Raw genomic sequence first — 21,728 nt, forward strand, 5'->3', positions numbered from 1 at the left:
TAAAGATTCAAGCCAAAGGCACTGCAATCTCCTCCCTAGCTTCCCAGAGAATCCTAGGATAAATCCCATCCAGCCCACGGGACTTATCGATTTTCACAATTTTCAGAATCCTTAACAGCACCTCCTTATGAACTTCAATCCTGTCTAGACGAATAGTCTGCATCTAAGTATTCTCCTCGACAACATTGTCTTTTTCCTGTGTGAATACTGATGAAAAATATTCATTTAGTGCCTCATGTCTCCTCGGACTCCACGCACTTCCCATTACTGTCCTTGACTGGCCCTAAACTTACTCTAGTCATGCTTTAACTCCTGACATACTGATAGAAAGCTTTAGGGTTTTGCTTGATCCTTCCTGCCAAAGACTTCTCATGCCCCCTCCTGGCTCTTCTTAGCTCTCTCTTTAGGTCCTTCCTGACTAAACTGTAATTCCCAGTTAACTGAATCTTCACATCTCATCTTTACATAAGCCTCCTTCTTCCACTTGACAAGAGATTCAACTTTGTTTGTGAACCACGACTCCTTCATTAGACCACTTCCTCCCTGCCTGACAGGTACATACTTCTTAAAGACATGAAGTAGCTGTTCCTTGAACAAGGTCCACATTTCAATTGTGCCCATCCTTTACAGCTTCCTTCCCCATCCTGTGCATCCTAAATCTTGCGTAATTACATCATAATTGCCTTTCCCCCAGCTATATCTATTGCCCTGTTGCACATACCTATCACTTTCCATTGCTAAAGTAAACGTAATCAAATTGTGGTAACTATCACCAAAGTGTTCACCTACCTCCAAATCTAACACCTGGCCTGGTTCAATACCTAGGTTAGTGCTCCAACCAATCAGTGAATGAGGAGGTGGGTCTGGAATTGTGCGTGGAGCATGCACCAAAGCGTCTATGGAGCTATAACACTCTATCCTGGAGGAAGTGAAGGATGCCTTTTTGCTCACAGTTTTAACAGCACATTGAATGGGAAGCATTTCCAAATCGACATTTCGGGAAAAAGCCCAAAACGTCGCTTCTCTGCTCCTCGGATGCTGCCTGACCTGCTGTGCTTTTCCAGCACCACACTCTCGACATCTCCAGCATCTTCAGTCCTCACTTTCGCCTAGCATTTCCAAATCAGCAATTCTAACCAGGTATCATAGTAAGACCTAATAGAGTCACTCCATTCACCACATAAATGAAAAGGTTTGTTGATTGCAAAAGATTTCTGCGATCCAAGTGTTTCAAAATTGTGTGCACAGCAGCCCTGGAGGATGTGTCCAGGTTGGGCACTACACCTAAGGAAAGAGGGACTGTGAGCCTTCCTGGGGAGGAGCACAGATTTACCCCGCTGATTCCTAGAGTACAGGCTGCAGAAATCAGTTTCCAATTCATTATGGCACAGAAAGAAGTATTTTGGCTGATGCAGTCTCTGTTTCCAACCATTAACTCAGAGAACTGGGTAATACCACCCATTCTGGGGAAAAAAAGCTTTTTTCCCCCATGTCTCTTGCCCATCTTGTAAATGGTTGGAACTAATACACTATCCAGTCTTTCAGAATTTACATAAATCATTTAAATAGGGGAATGGTAGCTATGGATGGAAAATATATCATGATTAGATTAGATTACTTACAGTGTGGAAACAGGCCCTTCGACCCAACAAGTCCACACCGACCCTCTGAAGAGCAACCCACCCAGACCCATTCCCCTACATTTACCCCTTCATCTAACACTACGGGCAATTTAGCATGGCCAATTCACCTTACCTGCACATTTTTGGACTGTAGGAGGAAACTGGAGCACCCAGAGGAAACCCACGCAGACACGGGGAGAATGTGCAAACTCCACACAGACAGTTGCCTGAGGCGGGAATTGAACCCGGGTCTCTGGTGCTGTGAGGCAGCAGTGCTAACTACTGTGCCCATTATAATGAGTACACACTGAGATTGCAAACAGGGATAGATAGGTTTCGTGAATAGTCAAATTATCTTGTACAAGGAGTATAATGTGGGAAAATGTGAACACATTCACATCGGCAGGAAGAATAAATAAGAGCAGAATATACTTAATTGCAGAATGACTGCACATTTGCAAGGTGCACGCGATTTAAAGCGTGAGACACAGGGTTACTATGCAGATACAGCATGTAGTGAAGAAAGCTAATGGACTGCTATCTTTTTATGACAGAAGTTGAACATAAATGTAAGGATGTCCTGCTTCATTTGTGCAGAGAATTGGTAAGAATACATCTCTCATACTGTGTAAAGTTTTCATTATCATCTTTCAGGAAGTGTGTATATTTATTAGAGATGATTCAGAGAGGTTTACGGGATTGCCATCTGGAATCAGATGGTTGTTTGAGGAGGACAGCTTATACAGACAACAGGAAAAAGAGCTGGGTCAGAACTGCTGATTAAAAAAGGAAAGTAATGTAGTTGTAAGCAAGGATGTAGGCTGTGGTGAAGTAGAATCCGTGTGGGTTGAGCTGAGAAACATCAATGGGCAGAAAATGACAGTAGAGTTGTATGTCAAACACAAGCTGTAGTCATAATTTTGGGGAGACAATTGAACAAATTTAAAGCTGCACATAATGAGGATATAGCCATTATTTTGGATGACTTTAATCTGCATATAATTTGGACAAATCAAATCGGTAGCAATACGACAGAGGAGGAATTCATGGAGTGCATATGGAATTGTTTTATGGATCAATACTTTGAAGAAGCAATTGAGTATCGGTAATGTTATGGATCAGGCTAGACCTCCTCAAATATATTTTAAGGAGGTAGCCCGTATCCTAACTTTTTCTTATTTTATAGGCAGTTGTGAAGTGGATATTCGAAGTGTGTGCAGCTGGTCAAACCACTCGGCTTTAAGCAAAATAGAATTTATTTAAACCCTATAGTTGAAATACAAACAGAAGGAAACAGAATTTAGAATAATTTAGCTACTGGAAAACTTAACCGATTTATAGCAACTTAACTAAGAAACCGTTCTAATCCAGTAACATCCAATAAATGCACTCCTTGGCAAAAAGGTAAATTGAAACACACATTCGTACAGGAAGGAGGGAACAACTTCCATAGAGATGTCAGAGAGAAAAGTCAGTCACAAATAATCTGCTGAGGCCTGGAACCTTTCCTGGACTCCAGTATCTTCTGGCTGCCACAGCTAAACTAAACTAGAAAAAGCCTGAACTGGGACAACTGGCCATTCCTCTGCCATTGTCAAACCAGGCTCTTCCCAGATCCTTTGGCATCTCTCTTTTAAAACCTCTCTTCAAAAAAACCTAAGGACAAATTGACCATGTTAAAGTGACAGCAGTAATAAGAAAGTAAATAGGAAAGACAGTAATAAGCAAGGAATAAGTGACAATCAGATTGACCATGGTCCCTTAGGGAACAGTGACCACAGTAGGTTAGAATTATTCATTAAAATGGAGAGTGATGTCATTCCTTCTGAGACTAGTGTCCTGAAATTGCATAAATGAAATTATAGTGGTATGAAGCGTGAGCTAGCTGTGATAAATTGTGCATGAGTATTTAAATGGAAAATGGGAGATGGTTAAGGCAAACATTTAAAGAGTGAAGAAATAAGCTACAAAAGTTATTTATCCCAGGCAGGCACAAAAACAAGAAATAAGGTCAACCATGACAAATAAGGCAAATTTATTGCCACGGAGTGCAGTGGAAGCCGGGACGCTAAATGTCTTCAAGGCCGAGATTGATAGGTTCTTGTTGTCTAGAGGAATTAAGGGCTACGGGGAGAACGCTGGCAAGTGGAGCTGAAATGCGCATCAGCCATGATTGAATGGCGGAGTGGACTCGATGGGCCGAATGGCCTTACTTCCACTCCTATGTCTTATGGTCTTATGGTCTTTATGGGTAGTATTTAAGGAAGAAGCGTACGTGTTTGCAAATTAAAATAACACCTCGGGATTTGGAACAGTTTAGATTTCAGCCAAAGGATTAATTAGGGGGAAAAATAAAGTATAAGAGTAAGCTTGCAGGTACAACACAATGTTTTAATTCATTCACAGGATGTGGGTGTCACTAGCTAGGCCAGAATTTATTGCTTATCCCTGACTGCCCGGGAAGCTGTTACAAGTAAACTACTTTGCTATGGGGCTGCAGTCACATGAAGCCCAGAACAGGTAAGCATGGCAGTTTCCTTCCCTAAAGATGAAGAAATGAAGGAGTCAGGAGGGTTTCCTGACAATCAACAGCCCTCTTGATTCCAGAGTGATAGGAAAATCTTCAAAGGTCAAAACGAGAAAAAGATAAGTAAAGATGAATATATGGTCAGAAACAGATGGCAGACCATTAAATACATATTTAAGCTTTGTTTTCACAAAGGAGGACACCAATAAGGGAATCATAGGGTCTAATGGGAAGGACGAACTAAAAGAAATTAGTAGGATATTTAATTATGGGATTGGATGAAATGGCTGAGGCATTGAACAGATATTTTGTATCGGTCTTCATGGTAGAGGACACTAATAACATGCCAGTGAGTGACAAAGAGATGAAGGTAGGTGAGGACCTGGAAACACTTATTATTACGGAAGAGGTAGTGTTGAGCAAGCTAATGGAGATAAGGATTGATAAGTCTCCTGAACCTGATGGAATGCATCCCAGGGTACTAAAAGAGATGGCTGGAGAAATAGCAGGTGCACTGATGGTAATTTTCCAAACTTCACTGGTCTCTGTCCCAGCAGATTGGAAAACAGCAAATGTGATGCCACTGTTTAAAAAGGGAGAAAGACAAGAGATGGGGAATTATGGACCAGTTAGCTTAACTTCTGTAGTGGGAAAGATGCTTATCAAGGAAGAAGTAGCAAGGTATCTTGATAGAAATTGTTCTGTTGGGAGACACAGCATGGGTTCATGAAGGGTAGGTCATGCTTGACAAATCTTTTGGAATTCTATTAAGATATTACAAAGGAGGTGGACAATGGGGACCAAGTGGATGTGGTATATCTAGATTTCCAAAAGGCCCTCGACAAAGTGCCACACAAGAAGGCTGCTGGATAAGATAAAGATGCAAGGCATTGGGGTAAGGTATTAGCATGGATAGAGGACTGGTTGGCTAACAGGAAGCAAAGAGTGGAGATAAATAAGTGCTATTCTGGCTGGCAATCAGTGACTCGAGATGTGCCACAGTGATTAGTGTTAGGACCGCAATTATGTACAACTTATATAGATGATTTGGAGTTGGAGACCACATGTAGAGTGTTAATGTTTGCAGATAACACTGAGATCAGTGGTAGAACAAGATGTGCAGAAGACTGTGAAACTTTGCAGAGGAGCACAGATACATTGAGTGAGTGGGCAAAGATCTGGCAGATGGAATACAATGTAAGTAAATGTGAAATTAGCCATTTGAAAGGACTATTACTTGAATAATAAAATGTTGCAGCATGCTGCTATACAGAGTCAACTGGGTGTCCTTGTGCATGAATCACAGAAGGTTGATCTGTAAGTACAACAATTAGGAAGGCAAATGGAATTTTGTTCTTCATTGCTAAAGGGATTGAGTTTAAAAGCAGAGAGGTAATGTTACAGCTGTACAAGGTGCTGGTGAGGCTACACCTGGACTACTGTGTTCATTTTTCATCTCCTTGCTTAAGAATGGTTTTACTGGCACGGGAGGGGGTGATTCTGGAGTTTAGAGGTTTGGCTTATGAGGAAAGACTGACTAGATTGGAATTCAGAAAATTGAGGGGTATTTTATAGAAACATATAAAATTATGAAGGGAATAGATAAGCTAGAAGTAGAGAGGATGTTTCTACTGGCAGGTCAAACTTGGACAAGAGGGCATAGCCTCAAGATCAGAGGGAACAGATTTAGGGCTGAATTGAGAAGGAACTTCCTCACCTAGAGAATTGTAAATCTATGGAATTCCTTGCCCAGTGAAGTAGTTGACACTACCTCAGTAAACATTTTTAAAGCTAAGGTACATGTATTTTTTTAACAATAAAGGGATACAGTAAGTGTGGGTAAGTGGATCTGCACCACAAAAAGATTAGCCATAATCTTATTGAATGGCAGAGCAAGCTTGAAGGGCCAGACAGCCTACTTCTGCTCCTAGTTCTTATGTCTTATGTATGTAAAAACTCTGAGTGAAAACAAATGTTTCCTCATCTCTTTTTGAACATGATCACACTTTTATTCAACTGGATTGAGAACTGGCAGATGGAGTTTAATTTAGATAAATGCAAGGTGCTGCAATTTGGAAAAGCAAATCAGAGCAGGACTTAATGTTAAGGAACTGGAGAATGTTGCTGAACAAAGAGACCGTGGATTGTAGGTTCATAGTTCGTTGAAAGTAGTGTTACAGGTAGATAGGATAGTGAAGGCAGCATTTGGTATGCTCTCCTTTATTGGTCAGACCATTGTGTCTCAGAGTTCGGGGATCATGTTGCGATTATACAGGACATTGGTTTGGTCACTTTTGGAATATTGCATGCAATTCTGGTCTCCTTCTGGATATTGTGAAACTTGAAAGGGTTCAGAAAAGCTTTACAAGGATGTTGCCAGGGTTGGAGGATTTGACCTCTAGGGAAAGGCTGATTAGGCTGGGGCTGTTTTCCCTGGAGCTTCAGAGGCTGAGGACTTAGGCTTAAGGTGAGAGAGGAAAGATTTATAAGGGGCAACCTTTTTACAAAGAGGGTGGTGTGTGTAAAGTATGAGCTGCCAGAGGAAGTGGTGGAGGCTGGTACAATTACAACATTTAAAAGGCACCTGGATGGGTTTATGAATAGGAAGGGTTTAGAGGGATATGGGCCAGGTGCTGGCAAATGGAACTAGATTAATTTAAGATATCTGGTCAGCATGGATAGGTTGGACCAAAGGGTCTGTTTCCGTGCTGTACATCTCTATGACCTGCACTAGGTTGGGAAGAGATCCACCCTTCTGAAACACCAGTGAGGTGACTAGGGGAGAAACTGTTCCCCTGCTCCTACTCTGGGAAGGTGTTTATTTATCCCATCATCTATCCCACCAACAATTACACACTGGGGAAAAGCTGTTCACGTGCACCATGTGGTGGAAGGGATTTGCTGACACACCAGTGAGTTCAACAGTAAATACAGTGTTTGGATTTTGCAGCTTATCACATCCAGGCCTTAACCATGTTCAAGGGGCTCTGTTTCTACTGATGTTCATCAACCCAGTAATGGGTGTTAATACTCTGCGTCTCAAATAAACTACCTTTGTTTTACATATAGTGTGATGTCTTTTAAATGTCTCTAACACAAGATCATTCCTTTTCAAGCACTCTCCCTCTCTCCATGTCCTCCATCCTCACCTCCATACACAAGAGCGAGAAACCCATGAAGCTGCTTTGTCAAAAGACTCTATCACTATCTATGCCATTTAACTATGTGATCTGCCTATATTGCTTGGTAGACAAAACCTTTCACTGTGACTCGGTACATGTGACAATAAATTCAATTCAATTCAATTCAGAATGGAGACAATCTGATCAGCTGTCCCTGCTGCTTCCCTCTCTTTCACTCTCCCAATGGGCCAACCTCCCCTGATGGTATCCAGTTTGTCTCTGAACTCCCTTTGGGCAGGTTTCCAATTTGGACTAATGGTGGTAGAATTAGTTGAAGTCTCTTCCCTGCACACACTCCGCTAATGAAAATGCTGATAAAAGCGCGGATAGAGCGAGGATACTGTCTGAGATCGACAAAGAAAGCTGTGCCTGAGTTACATTGAAACTCAGGGAGTGATCAGCTCACACGGATTTATGACACAAGTTGTATCTCTCTGAGTTACATTTTAAACAGGCTTGGGGATTCGTGAGGTCTCATTGAACAAGCTGTGTTGGAGAGAAGGAGTAGGCCACTCAGCCCTTCAGGCCTGTTCCTCCAATCTAGATCGCAGGTAATCATCTCTTTCTGTACAACATTCCCATAATATTCCCATATCCCTGATGTCACGAATGAAAGGAAATATATCAATCTCTCTCTTCAACTTCAACCTACTGAACTTCCTCACCCCTCTGGTTCATCAAAGGTTCATCACCCTCGGAGAGGAGTCTCCACCTCAATTGGAAATGGCTTGCCCATTATTCTGAGACTCTGTCCCCAGTTGTGGACCCCACAGCCAGAGGTAACATCCTTTCTATATCTATTCTCTATCCCTTTCAAGAAAGTGTACATTTCCATAAGATCATTTCACATTCTAATCAACTCCAGTGATTAGAGACCCAATCTGCTCAATCCCTCCTCATACAACAGTCCCATCATCCCAGGAATCTGTCTGGTGAAACTCCACATGCACTTCCTCTCTGGCAAGTACATCCTTTCCAAGGTAAGGGGACCAGAACTCTGCATAATCCTCCTGGTGTGGTCTCCCCAGTGTTCTGTACAAGCGAAGCAAGATTGCTTCAGTTCTTGAATCCTTTTGCAATAAAGGAGAACATCTTCACTGGACCAGGCATAATAAGTGAGTTAAAGAAAAGGACGTTTTTGGACATCTTTCCAATCTCTCACCATTTAAGAAATGCCTTACATTTTTTCGAACCAAAGTAGATAACCTTACTTCCCCACATTATATTCCATCTGCCATGCTCTTTCCCACTCTCTATTCGAGCCTAAACTCCTTGAAGCTCTTTACAGATGTCTTGCATTGCACATTCCCACTAACATTATGTCATCTGCAAATTTGTAAATATTATAAATCCATTCCCTCCCCCCTCTAAAATCGTCACCACCAGGTCCCACCTCCAGCTGTGAATAGCAGAAATCCAAGCACTGATCCTTATAATAACCTATTGATCACAGACTAGCAACCTGAGAATGACCTATGCATTCCTACTGTCTGCATTCTGCCTCTTAACCAGTCTTCAGTTGATCCTAGCATATTCTTATCAATCCAGTGCACTTTAGTTTCATTCACCACCTCTGTACAATGTTATCAAAACCTTCTTAAAATCTACATAAACCACATTCACTTATTCCCATTTCTTGATTCTGCTGGTAACATGTTTAAAGAACAGACAAGATGTTTCTCAAACATAATTTCCCCTTAATAAATCGATCTGACCTGCCCAATTGGATAATTATTTTCTGAATATTCAGTGAGCACTTCTTTATAATATACTCTAGTATTATTCACTAATTAATGTCAATCTAACAAGTTTCTAGCTCCCTGGTTTCCCTCTCCTTCCTTTAAAAGTGCCGGGACATTTACAACCTCTCAATCTGCAGGCAATCAATTGCAAAACTAATCAGTCATAGAGATGTACAGCACTGAAATGGACCCTTTGGTCTAACTCATCCATGCCGACCATATGTCCTAAACTAATCGAATCCCATTTGCCAGCATTTGGCCCATATCCCTCTAAACCCTTCCTAGTTGTATACCCATCCAGATGCTTTTTAATATTGTAATTGTACCAGCCTCCAGCACTTCTCTGGCAGTTTATTCCATACACTCACCACCCTCTGACAAATTGCACCTTTGGTCCCTTTTAAATTTTTCCTCTCTCACCTTAAATGTATGCCCTCTAGTTTTGGACTCCACTACCCTGGAGTAAAAACATTTGCTCTTAACCCTATCCATGCCCCTCATGATTTTATAAACCCCAATAAGGTCACTTCTCAGCCTCGGACGCTCCAGGGAAAAAAGCCTCAGCCTATTCAGCTTCTTGACAACATCCTTGTAAATCTTTTCTGAACCTTTTCAAGTCTCACAACATCTTTTCTCTAGCAGGGAGAGGAGAATTACACGCTGTATTCCAAACTGGCCTAACCAATGTTCTGTACAGCTGCATCATGACCTCCTAACTTCTAAACTCATTCATTGATCAATAAAGAAAAGCATACCAAACACCTTCTTCACTATCTACATGTGGCTCTACTTTCAAGGAATTATGAACCTGCAATGCAAGGTCTCTTTGTTTAGCTACACTCCCCAGGACTTTCCCACTAAGTGTATATGTCTGGCATTTTAACATAAATTACTAATTTATCTACTATCTCCACAACCATCAATCAATAATGAAAGTCCTGGAAATGTCTCAACTTACAGACCTATTGATTTCTCCAATTCTATTTGTCTACTAATCTTAGAACTTTCCATCGTAATTATTTCTAGGAGACTTCTTGTATGTGACTGTGAAGATAGACACAAGTACGCAGATTCTTTGCTGTTTCTCTATTTTCCATTAAAAATACTCCGTCTCCTCCTGGGATAGACCCACAATTACTTTTGACAATCTTTTCACTTTTGCATACTTACAGACATCTTGACAATCCAGTCAATGACCTTTTCCAGGTCAGTTGAGGAGGAATATGCTTTTAACTCAATCATGACAGGAAACTGCAGGGAAGTATCAAATGAAGACTGGGGAAATTATCTATCTCACAAGAGTACAGCTCAGAGTAACATTCAGCCCAGTGCAGCATCTGGTTATTTCCTTTCCTGCATATTTCACCATCTGCCAATTTCAGGCAGAAGTGATGGTTGTACCAGTTCTCTCTCAATCGTATCGCACACAGCACATAGATTTCAATCAGTGACCACAGTTTGGATTTCTTTGCTCTGATTGACCCAGTGTTTATTTGCACTGTATCTTCCTGCAATAGACATGACGGTCTTGGTTCATTCCTAGTGGTGCAACAATTGCCAACAGGAATTAATCAGCACTTCCCCATTGGAGAAGTTTATTCATAGAACATTTCAGAGATTGAATTGTAGATCTTGCACCAAAAATCAACTAAAGCAGAAGTTCAGAACAGCAGTGTAATCAGGGAAAGATCACAACAGACAGTGTTTTAATCAGAGATCCTGCAGTACTGAAAGACAACGACACATCCAGAATATCAAACACTAGTCAGTTACAGGAGATGTTAACAAACCACACATTGTCAGCCTATCAATCCTGGGTGTGATTAACAGCAGTAGTAACAGCAGAATCCAAACGCTGCACTAACGTGTGAATTCGCTGATGTGTCAGTAGATGAGATGATCGAGTGTATCCCTTCCCACACACAGAGCAAGGGAACGGCTTCTCTCCAGTGTGAGAGAGTTCATGTAAATGCAGGCTGCCAGACTGAGTAAATCCCTTCCCACACTTGGGGCAGGTGAATGGTCTCTCCCCAGTGTGAGTGCGTTGGTGTGCAGTGAGGGTGGATGACTGCCTGAATGTCTTTCCACAGTGAGTGCAGCTGAATGGCTTCTCCTCACTGTGAATTCGCTGATGTGACCGAAGGCTGGATGAGTTTGTTAGTTCTTTCCCACACACTGAGCAGGTGAACGGCCTCTCTCCAGTGTGAACTCGCTGGTGTGCACTGAGATTGGATGAAGACCTGAACCTTTTCCCACAGGAAGTGCAGGTGAATGGCCGCTCTTCAGTATGAACTCTCTGATGTGACAGCAGGTTCGATGACAAAGCAAATGACTTCCCACACAAAGAGCAGGTGAATGGCCTCTCCCCAGTGTGAGTTCGCTGGTGTGACTGGAGGCCCGACAACTGAGTGAATCCTTTCCCACACTCCGAGCAGCTGAATGGTTTCTCCCCAGTGTGCACTCGCTGGTGCACAATGAGGTTCGACGAACACGAAAATCTCTTTCCACAGTGAGTGCAGCTGAAAGGTCTCTCTTCAGTGTGAACCCGACGATGTAACAGCAGCTGGGAGGACACAGTGAATCCCTTACCACACTCTGAACAAATAAATGGCTTCTCTCCTGAGTGACTGTGTCGATGGTTTTCTAGCTGGTATGGATAATAGAATCCTTTCCCACAATCCTCACATTTCCACGGTTTCTCCATGGTATCATCCCCAATGTGACTGCGTCGATGGCGTTCCAGCCGTGATGGATAATTGAATGCTTTCCCACAGTCCTCACATTTCCATGGTTTATCCATGATATCCTTGTGTCTCCAGTTTGGACAATCAATGGAAGCCCGGATCTCACACACTGGTCTCTCCCCACTGGGAATGGGGAGATTTTTTTCAGGCTGAATCACTGGTTAAAGTTCTTTAAAAAGTCAGGAGACTGGAGCACACCATTTGGGCAGGTGTGGGTGATGTTCTCGATCTGTTTCCAGTCACACAGATGTTTGAAATCTTCTTCCTCAAACACAATTTCTCCTTTTATATTCAAAAGCCAATGATGTGTAAGTTATGCTGAATCTACTGAATCTTTCAGATCCTGATGTGAAGTTTACTTTCTGTGAATCCTCTCCTTATAACCTGGAAAAGAAGCATAAAACAAATTCAGGACAAACAATTCTAGTTATTACATCAAAGATATCCTCTCCCTTTCTGTCAAAGCTGTAAATCCTGACCCACACCTTCTCCCTCGGCTGAAGTTCAAACTTAGTTCCAGCATTTATTTTCTCCAGCCACAGTTTTCACCCTCCCTGTACTATGGGGTTAGAAGGGAGGGAGGGTGTGACACTGAAGGGAACCAGTCCTTGAAAAAGAGCGATCTTGTGTTCGAGAAATTAAAAAGACTCATCACTTAATGTGTTTAAACACAAAGTGAATTTATTTCACATTCATCCATAATATCAGCATCTGTGACTGGACTGAACTCAATTAACCCCAACATAAACAGAACATAATGACCATTAGTCAGTGCCAGATGTGATTAACTAAAAAATCCAATCACTGTTGTTACTTGTGAATTTGTTGGTGTCTCAGGATATCTGACTGAATTCCCTGTCCACACATACAGCAGCTGAATAGGGCTCTCATCAGTATGAGTATGCTGGTGTCCAGTGAGTTTATCTGATCAACTGTCACACAGTGGAAGCAGCTGTTTGATCTCTGGTAAGTTCATGGGATATCAGGATCCCAGAACTTCTATAGCACTTTGTGAATTGGCTGGTGTCTCAGCAGGCAATATAACTGAGTGAATTTTCTCCCACACTGGGAACAAGCGAACGGCCTTACTCCTGCGTGAATGTACAGATGAGTTTCCAGTTTGAATGGGTAATTGAATTCTTTCCCATAGTCCCCACATTTTCACATGTTCTCCCTATTGTGTCTGCACGTGTGTGTAGACAGGTCAGATTATTGCCTCACTCACACACACAGCATGTGTATAGTTTTTCTCCACTGTGAATGTGACATAGCCTCCCATGTTCACAATTCAAGATAGCGTTCAGATCCTGAGAAATTGGATTACTCTTTTAGATTCTGATGGGATGTGTGGTTAAAGTTTCTGCCTGCAAGTTATTCTGATCCAGTATCTTATGCAACTGACCTAAAAAAAGGGAGTGATTGAGAAGCCACAAAATCAAAAAGGCAGGTTGTCAAATTGACAAATTAATTTGATCATTTGTCAGGTCAAAACTAGGAAATGGGAACATAAATATTGGTAGACTGTCACTGTTCTATGATCTCCTTCAGTGAAGAAACCCAGTTTCCAGGTCTGCACTTGCATATGACTCTGGCCCCCAAGGGAAGAAAGAAAATATTAGAGAGAGGGAGGAGTTCGAAGTTTGAGGAGATTTGTAGTTCAGGTTGTGGATTAGGCTGTTGACTTGCTCACTGAGATAGGAGTGACAGGGAGCAAAGGGTGAACATTTTAGGTGTCATTAACACAACAAGATGCTTGACAGAACTTGCCAAACTTACAATCTTGAATACAGAAGCAGCTGCATGGAAACATCATTGTTCCTAAGTTTCTCTCGGAGTTCACAGCTTGACTTGCCCAACACTCAGTTCAAGATACTTTGAAATTCTGCACATTAAAAAATTAGACTTTCAAAGTCATCGTCTTCAATCCCCATTGCAAACATCACACTCCAGCCACTGCTTCCTGTCAAAGGTGTGAGGCTAAACCGGGCCTCTTGAAAGTTTGGTGAATGATTTGCCTTCGAGATGAGCTTCCAACTTCATACCCACACTATCATCTCAGGAAAAGTACCTAACTCTACCCCACCTCAGCTCATCTGCTTCTGAAAATTACATGATGCATTTGTCACTACTCAGTTTGATTTTTCTGTCATATGCTTGACAGCCTACAACATACTATTCCCCATAAATCTCAGATCATCCAGCTCATGCCCGAAACGTCAATTCTCCTGCTCCTGACCTGCTGCGCTTTTCCAGCAATACATTTTCAGCTCTGATCTCCAGCATCTGCAGTCCTCACTTTCTCCCAGGTATCTGAAGCCTGGAACTGGTAGTTAGGGCTGGGAAATAAAAAAAAAGGATGGTTGAGGAATGCAGTCGAACATTCACAGCAAACTACATTCCATTCACATCGGGAGGGTAAGTTAGAGATTAGAAAGACTCAACCACAAAATTACAGTAAAATATTCCTGGAGGAAAAAGGTTCCTGTCTGGAAATGTTCGCCCTCTCCCACCCTGCAAAAGGAGTTTCCAGGAGCTATCAGGCAGTGCAGGACAGTAACACACCAACATTCTCTCTTCCTGCTTCCCAACCATCAGCACGCATGCTTCCCGACTGCCTGTTCTCATTGGCCTGCATATGTGCATGTTCACAGCCGTGATTGGTACTGCACCTGAGCAGTGACTCCCCCAGTGAGAATCGGTCAGTCACCCTCACAGTGCATTCTGGGTAAAATGTATGTCATTAATAACTGATATATCCCCAGATTGCATAATTATACATAAAATTAAACACAAACAGGCATAAAAATTGCTGAAGGGAAACTGGACTCAAAAGATTCATTCTATTTTCTCTAACCGGGTGCTGACCCATATGTTGTGTTTCTCCAGCTCTCTTTGTTTTTGTTTCCTCTTTCTTAGCATTTCAGGATCTGGGAAAGAAACGTCTGTCCATCAACTAGTCTCCATTTCTTGCGAGGAAATTTGCTGCCGAAGGTGGAATGGCCGAGAAAGCCAAATGGGATTGAATGCTGCCTCATTCCGTCAACAAGCAGGAGACTGGAAGAACACAGCAAGCCAACAGCATCAGCTGATGGAGAAGTCAACGTTTGGGTGTAACTCTTCTTCAGATCTGCATTGGGGGTAAAGGGAGCTGCAGATAAAGGAGGTTGTGGGGTACAGTGGTGAGGTGAACACAGGCAGAGGGTTACGGCCTGGGTGATCGATGGGAGGAATAAATCCAATTGTTAGCTGGAAGGAAAGGTTGGTCAGAGGAATGGAAGGGAGGAATCAGGGGCTAGGAAAGGAGTTTATTTGAAATTGGAGAACTCAGTCACCAGAACATTACTGCGCACATGCTAGAAGGTCTCAGCAGACTATCTGCTTGGAGAATACATGATGCACCTCGTGGAAGCTGAATGTGACCTCAGTAATTCTGAGTCTTAACGTCTCGCAGACCTGGGACAGAGCTTTCTGCAGTGAAGGTGTAGGACACCATGAAGCAGGATGAATGTACGTGAACCGGAATATTCACACTCTCTTTATTGATACATCCGAGTTATAGAGTCACAGAGATGTACTGCACGGAAACAGACCCTTCGGCCCAACTTATCCATGCCAACCAGATATCCCAACGCAATCTAATTCCACCAGCCAGCACCCAGCCCATATCCCTCCAAACCTTTCCTATTCATATACCCATCCAGATGCCTTTTAAATATTGCAAATGTACTAGCCTCCACCACTTCCTCTGGCAGCTCATTCCATACACATAACATTTTCTGCATGAAAACGTTACCCCTTAGGTATCTTTTATATCTTAACCCTCTCACCCTAAACCTATGCCCTCTAGTTCTGGACTTCCCACCCCAGGGAAAAGACTTTGTCTATTTATCCTATCCATGCCCATTATAATTTTATAAACTTCGATAAGGTCACCCCTCAGCCTCCGATGCTCCAAGGAAAACAGCCCTGGTCGATTCAACCTCTTCCTATAGCTTAAAACCTCCAACCCTGGCAACATCCTTGTAAATCTTGTTTGAACCCTTTCAAGTTTTGCAACATCTTCCGACAGGAAGGAGACCAGAATTGCACGCAATATTCCAACAGTGGCCTAACCAATGTCCTGTACAGCCACAACATGACCTCCCCACACCTGTACTCAATACTCTGACCAATAAACAAAAGCATACTAAATTCCTTCTTCACTATCCTATCTACCTGCGACTCTTCTTTCAGGAAGCTATGAACCCACATTCCAAGGTCTCTTTGTTCAGCAACACTCCCTCGGACCTTATCATTAGGTGCATAAGATTTGCTTTCCCAAAATGCAGCATCTCACATTTATCAAAATTAAATTCCATCTGCCCCTCCTCAGCCCACTGGCCTATCAGATCAAGATCCTGCTGTAATCTGAGGTAAACTTCTTCACTGTCCACTACACCTCCAATTCTTGTGGCATCTGCAAACTTACTAACTATACCTCTTATGTTCACATCCAAATCATTTATATAAATGATGAAAAGTAGTGGACCCAGCACTGATCCTTGTGACATTCCACTGGTCACAGGCCTCTAATCTGAAAAACAACCCTCCACTACCACCCTCTGTCTTCTACCTTGAGCCAGTTCTGTATCCAAATGGCTAGTTCTCCCTGTATTCCATTAGCTCTAACCTTGCTAACCAGTCTGCCATGGGGAACCTTGTTAAACGCCTTACTGAAGGCCATATAGATCACATCTACTACTCTGCCCTCATCAATCCTCTTTGTTACTTCTTCAAAAAACCATATCATGTTTGTGAGACACGGTTTCACACACACAAAGCCATGTTGACTCTCCCTAATCAGTCCGTGCCTTTCCAAATACATGTACATCCTCTCCCTCAGGATTCCCTCCAACAATTTGCCCACCACCGACGTCAGCCTCACCTGGTCTATAGTTCCCTGGCTTGTCCACTTTTCTTAAACAGTGGGACCACATCAGTCAACCTCCAGTCTTCCGGCACCTCACCTGTGACTATTGATGACACAAATATCTCACTAAGAGGCCCAGCAATCACTTCCCTACCTTCTCACAGAGTTCTCGGGTACACCTGATCAGGTCCTGGGGATTTATCCACTTTTATGCATTTCAAGACATCCAGCACTCCTCCTCTGTAATATGGACATTTTTCAAGATGTCACCATCTATTCCCTCTTCCACAATAAATACTGATACAAAATACTCATTTAGTATCTCCCACATTTTATGCGGCTCCACATAAAGGCTGCCTTGCAGATCATTGAGGGGCCCTATTCTAGTTGGTGAGCATTTCCAGCATTTTCTCTCATTGCAGACTTCCACCTCTCACATCTTTTTTGCTTGTGCATGTTTCAGGGATTGCTCTTAGAAATGACTGCAGAAGCACAGGCGGGCAGATATATGTTGGATGAAAAAGACAGTCTCTTGCATGTGAGATTTTATTTAATTGTATCAGTTTGAGGTGGAGATGGAGGAAAAGTTGCTGATTTTCAAAAATAATCCAACTAAACAACTTCCACTGTGGTACTGTTAGAGGAGACAAGTTTTGAGAGATATCGAGTTATTGAATAGGCATTATCCATGCCGAGTGAAAGAAATATTATGTTAGATGGAGGGAGCACTGGTACCTGGTCAAGGTTGTCCACACCCAGATTAGCAACCCCTGGAGCTCCATTTGCACCGAGCCCAGGAAATTCCTTATCTACTGAATTAGAGTCAAAGTATTTATACAAAGTGAACTCAAGAGAAACATTTGTCTTTCCTGGACTGAGAATGAAAGGCTTTGGAGTGGCTGGTTATTGAAGATCGAAGGGCAGTGAGCTGGAAATTGTACTCTGTTCCCCCTCTGTCTCCAAAGATAATGCCTGACCTACTGAGGATTTACAGCACTCTTACTTTCTTGCAGACTTTTCTTACTGCAACACATTCTTGCGTCTGTTGGAGGAATTGCTCCCAGAACCCAGTCTCGAATCATAGGCAGATCAATTAAAGAGCTGTTTTACATCCGGGAGATGGTTGGATGCAGAGGTTGGTCCGAGGCCTCCTGTGAGAGTCACTTTTTGTTATTTCCTTTTCATCCAGAGTGGAGTGCGAGGAGAAGCTGCTGGATTAAACCCCCAGCACTGCTGAGACTGATCGGCTCCAATAACTTCCAATGAGAGGCTTTTAAGGGAAGTATTCCCAAGATTAGTTGCTAAACTCAAGTTGTGTGTCCAAAGTTCAGGATTTGTTTTAAGACAAGGTATTTCTCAAGAATAGTTCTAATCTAATTTTATTACTGAGGCACATCCAAGTCTAAAGAGGCCAGCATTCACTGCTGTGCTGCTGTGACAGTTCTCCCACAGTGCTGCTCAATAAGGAGTTACAGGACTATCAGACAGCAGTCAAAACAGCAACATGTATCCACAAGAGGACAGTTTGTGTCTGGAGGCGAGTTTACAGCTAATGGTTTCCTACACACGTTGGTCTTGATGTTCTTCAAGGGAGAATCTGTCAGTGTTATTTCTGTGATGTAGATGAGGAAACCATGAATTGATATATCCCACTGCTCTCACTGTCTCCCCTCCTATTGAGGGCTGAGTCTGTGAAGGCCCAGGACAGGCAGTAGATTGCCATCCTTGAAGTACATTCATGAACTAGTTGAGTTTTCATGATAATTCAGTAACGTTATTTCTGAGTGTCTTTCACACAAATTACCATATTCAAGCAACTCCATTTCAGAATTTCCTTTACTGTCTTAAACAATTGTCTTTCTCATACTCACCTTTTCCTAATTTAAATTTGTTTTACAGAGAATAACAGTGCCACATTTATCAGCAAGAATTCCAAACAAACATCCCATCAAGATCTGACATGAGTCAGTTCATCAGGACTTGAAAACCATTGCATTGTCAATATCTGTCTGTTCTGTCTTTGGGAAAAGATTTCCAACATCAATGTGACTGAAAACATTAAGGTACATCCATCCATGTGAATATTCCAGTGAACGGACTGTGGACAGGTCTTGAGCCAATACCACAGCTTAAAATAACATCACTCTATTCACAGTGGGGAGAAACTGTATCCCTGTCTTGTGTATCCCTGTCTTATGTATGGGTGAGGAGTCAGCTGATTATCCAGTTTGGAGAGACATGAGGATAACTGCACCACAGAGAAACCGTGGAAATGTGGGGACTGTGGGAAGAGTTTCAAATACCCATCCCAGCCTGAAGCTCATCGACACACTCACCACTGGGGAGAGGTCGTATACCTGTTGTGTGTGTGGGAAGGGATTCACTCAGTCGTTTGACCTTCTGAAACCTGAACATACACACATTGGGGCGAGGCCATTCACTTGCTCCGAGTTTGGGAAGCGATTCAGTGACTCATCCAACCTCCTGACACACCAATGAGTTCACATTGGAGACAGGCCATTCCCCAGCTCCAAGTGTGGCAAGACAGTTCCTGTTATCCGACCTCAGTGCACGCCAACTGGTTCACACTGTTGAAAGACCTTTCCAATGTTCGCACTGTGACAACTTTAACTGCAGACATGAAGTGCTGACACATGAACACAGTCACACTAGTGAGAAGCCATCCCCATGCTCCAAATGTCAGAAACAATTTGACCATTCAAAAAAACCTTCTGAGGCACAAGCTAGTCTACACTAGTGAGAAGTTGTTACCTGCTCCCTCGTGGGAAAGGAGTTACTCTGTCATCCCACCTGCTGAGATACCAGCCAGCTCACAACTGACTGCAGAGCAGCTGTCTGTTGCTGCTGTTCTTTGTAAAGCTTTGAGTTATCCATCCCCCAGAGGACTGGGTAATCGATATGACGGAGAATTGATCCATCCACTGGAGAGCAGGAAGCAGGTGCAGTGGAACAGAAAAATATCTACTGCTTATGATGTGTCATGGAGAAGCAAGCAGAGAGACACAGAGTGAGAAGGAGTGACTGTGACTTTGATTTATCACATTTTCATTCATTCATTCAAACTGTGACCCATTGCAGCCAGAGCTGGGCCTCCACACACACACTGACACGGAGAGACACAAAACCATATTCATAGACACACATACACCCAGACAGAGAGAACACATAGACAGGTTACATCAACAGACACAGAAAAACAAACAGAGACAGGCACGCAGAGAGAGACACAAACACAGACACACACACGTAGACACTCACAAAAACATCCATATAGAGATACACTGTCCCACAGCATATCTCCACGGTTGAACTCAAGTTCATTTGTACAATAAACTTGATAACTTGCACAATAGATTTGTGTAATTACCGTTCATTTGTGAAATGGTTTGTTGCATTTGTAGATTTCTCAGAAACTCAAAGTAAACCTGCTGATTTTGGATTAGATGAGAGATTAGATTCCCTACAGTGTGGAAACAGGCCCTTCGGCCCAACCAATCCACACCGACCCTCCGAAGAATAACCCACCCAGACCCATTTCCCTTTGACTAATGCACCTAAAACTATGGGCAATTTACCTGACCTGCACATCTTTGGACTGTGGGAGGAAACCGGAGCACCCAGAGGAAACTCATGCAGACATGAGGAGAATGTGAAAACTCCACACAGTCAGTCGCTCGAAGCTGGAACTGAACCTGGGACCCTGGTGCTGTGATGCACTGAGCGTGACTTGTTCACTTCAGTCCCACTTATACCTTGTGTTGATCTGTGTGAAAAATTCTGTTGTCCCTTGTGAAATAAATATGTTCATTGTTTGCAGAAGCCTGTGTTCTGCTGTCTAAATGAATCTGAGTTGTGGCTGCTGCTAGTTTGAAGCTACAGTAGCTTTGTCTTGGTGTGGATTTCAAGTCTGAGATGAAGTGGGAGAAGGACAGGGACAAACAGAGGCAGTCTGGACTAAACTATTCAGCTGCTTTTTCCCCTCACATCACTTCCTTTCCTCTTCGAATCTCACAAATATGCCTCTTGGTGTGGTCCATACCTGGGGAAGGTTTGCTCCAGTAAACAGAGCTGGGAGACAACTGGATGAGTTGAGATTTGGGTGGAGACGGGTCATTGAGTGACAGACCTGAAAGTATTTGAAGTAGCTCCTTGCAGCCATTGTTCCTTTTGCCATGTGGACAGGCAAAGAGAGCAGTATCAGAGATTTCTGTCTGTCTCTACATCTGTGTAAGAATGTGTGTGGGTATTGTTGGAATCTCAATGTTAGTTTTGATCCATTAACCTACCACACCCTACCCTCTCCCTGAAGCAAATCCCAGAAGCAGGGTCTGGCCCTCCTGGAAATGAGAAAGCGTGAGAAACTAGTGAGGGAGCTAGGACCCCAACTACAACAGTGAATATCGCTTCTCCAGTCTCTCCATAACTCCTGTATGTTTCTCTGACTTCTTTTCACTTTTCTTGCTCTCTCTCTCTCTACCTCTCTTTTATTTGCGCTCTCTTACTTTGTCTCGTTCCTTTGTATTTCTAACTTTTACCGCTTTCTGCCTTTGTCTCTGTTCATTCTCACACCTTATTTTTGTAATCCCATTTCTTTTTCATGCCGTTTTCTTTGGTTTCATTCTCTACCTCATCTTTCTGCCTTTATCTCTGTTCTTGCTCACAGTTTACATTTTACCTCTTCTTGTTTCCTCTCTTTTTCCTAATTTGTATTACCTTGTCTCTTTTTTCACTGTGTCTTTACAGATCTCTACCAGGTTCTGCAGCCCCTCTACAAATTATACATCCCCAAAATGATGCAGTCCTCCCACCAAGTTGTGTGTCCCTACCAAATTTTGTAGTCCCACAATATTGCACCCTCTCTTTCCCTCAGATGTTTGCACACCCTCTAACATTGGTTCTTCTCCTGAACCACAGTTTGTGTGGCCCCATCCAATTTTGCAAACCCACAAATCTTGCTGAATTTGTGCTAAATTATACATCC

General features: G+C 42.7%; 1 protein-coding gene across 5 annotated transcripts in view; it reads right to left on the minus strand.

The window, feature by feature from the left end:
* The window catches only part of LOC140453708 (uncharacterized), a 121,661-nt gene that overhangs the window by 60,428 nt on the left and 39,505 nt on the right, over positions 1-21,728 (minus strand). For 4 of the 5 annotated variants that reach the window (XM_072548668.1, XM_072548664.1, XM_072548669.1 and 1 more), the window contains 2 exons: positions 14,054-14,153; positions 10,244-12,201 (listed from right to left, as the gene is read on the minus strand). In XM_072548668.1, the coding sequence (XP_072404769.1) occupies positions 10,881-11,873 (993 nt within the window). In that variant the 5' untranslated portion in view covers positions 11,874-12,201; positions 14,054-14,153 and the 3' untranslated portion in view covers positions 10,244-10,880. The remainder of the gene's footprint in view (positions 1-10,243; positions 12,202-14,053; positions 14,154-21,728) is intronic. The other variant, XM_072548667.1, reaches the window with a different exon arrangement.

This window comes from Chiloscyllium punctatum, chromosome 27 (genome assembly GCF_047496795.1).
Source record: "Chiloscyllium punctatum isolate Juve2018m chromosome 27, sChiPun1.3, whole genome shotgun sequence".
NCBI classification, from domain to species: domain Eukaryota; kingdom Metazoa; phylum Chordata; class Chondrichthyes; order Orectolobiformes; family Hemiscylliidae; genus Chiloscyllium; species Chiloscyllium punctatum.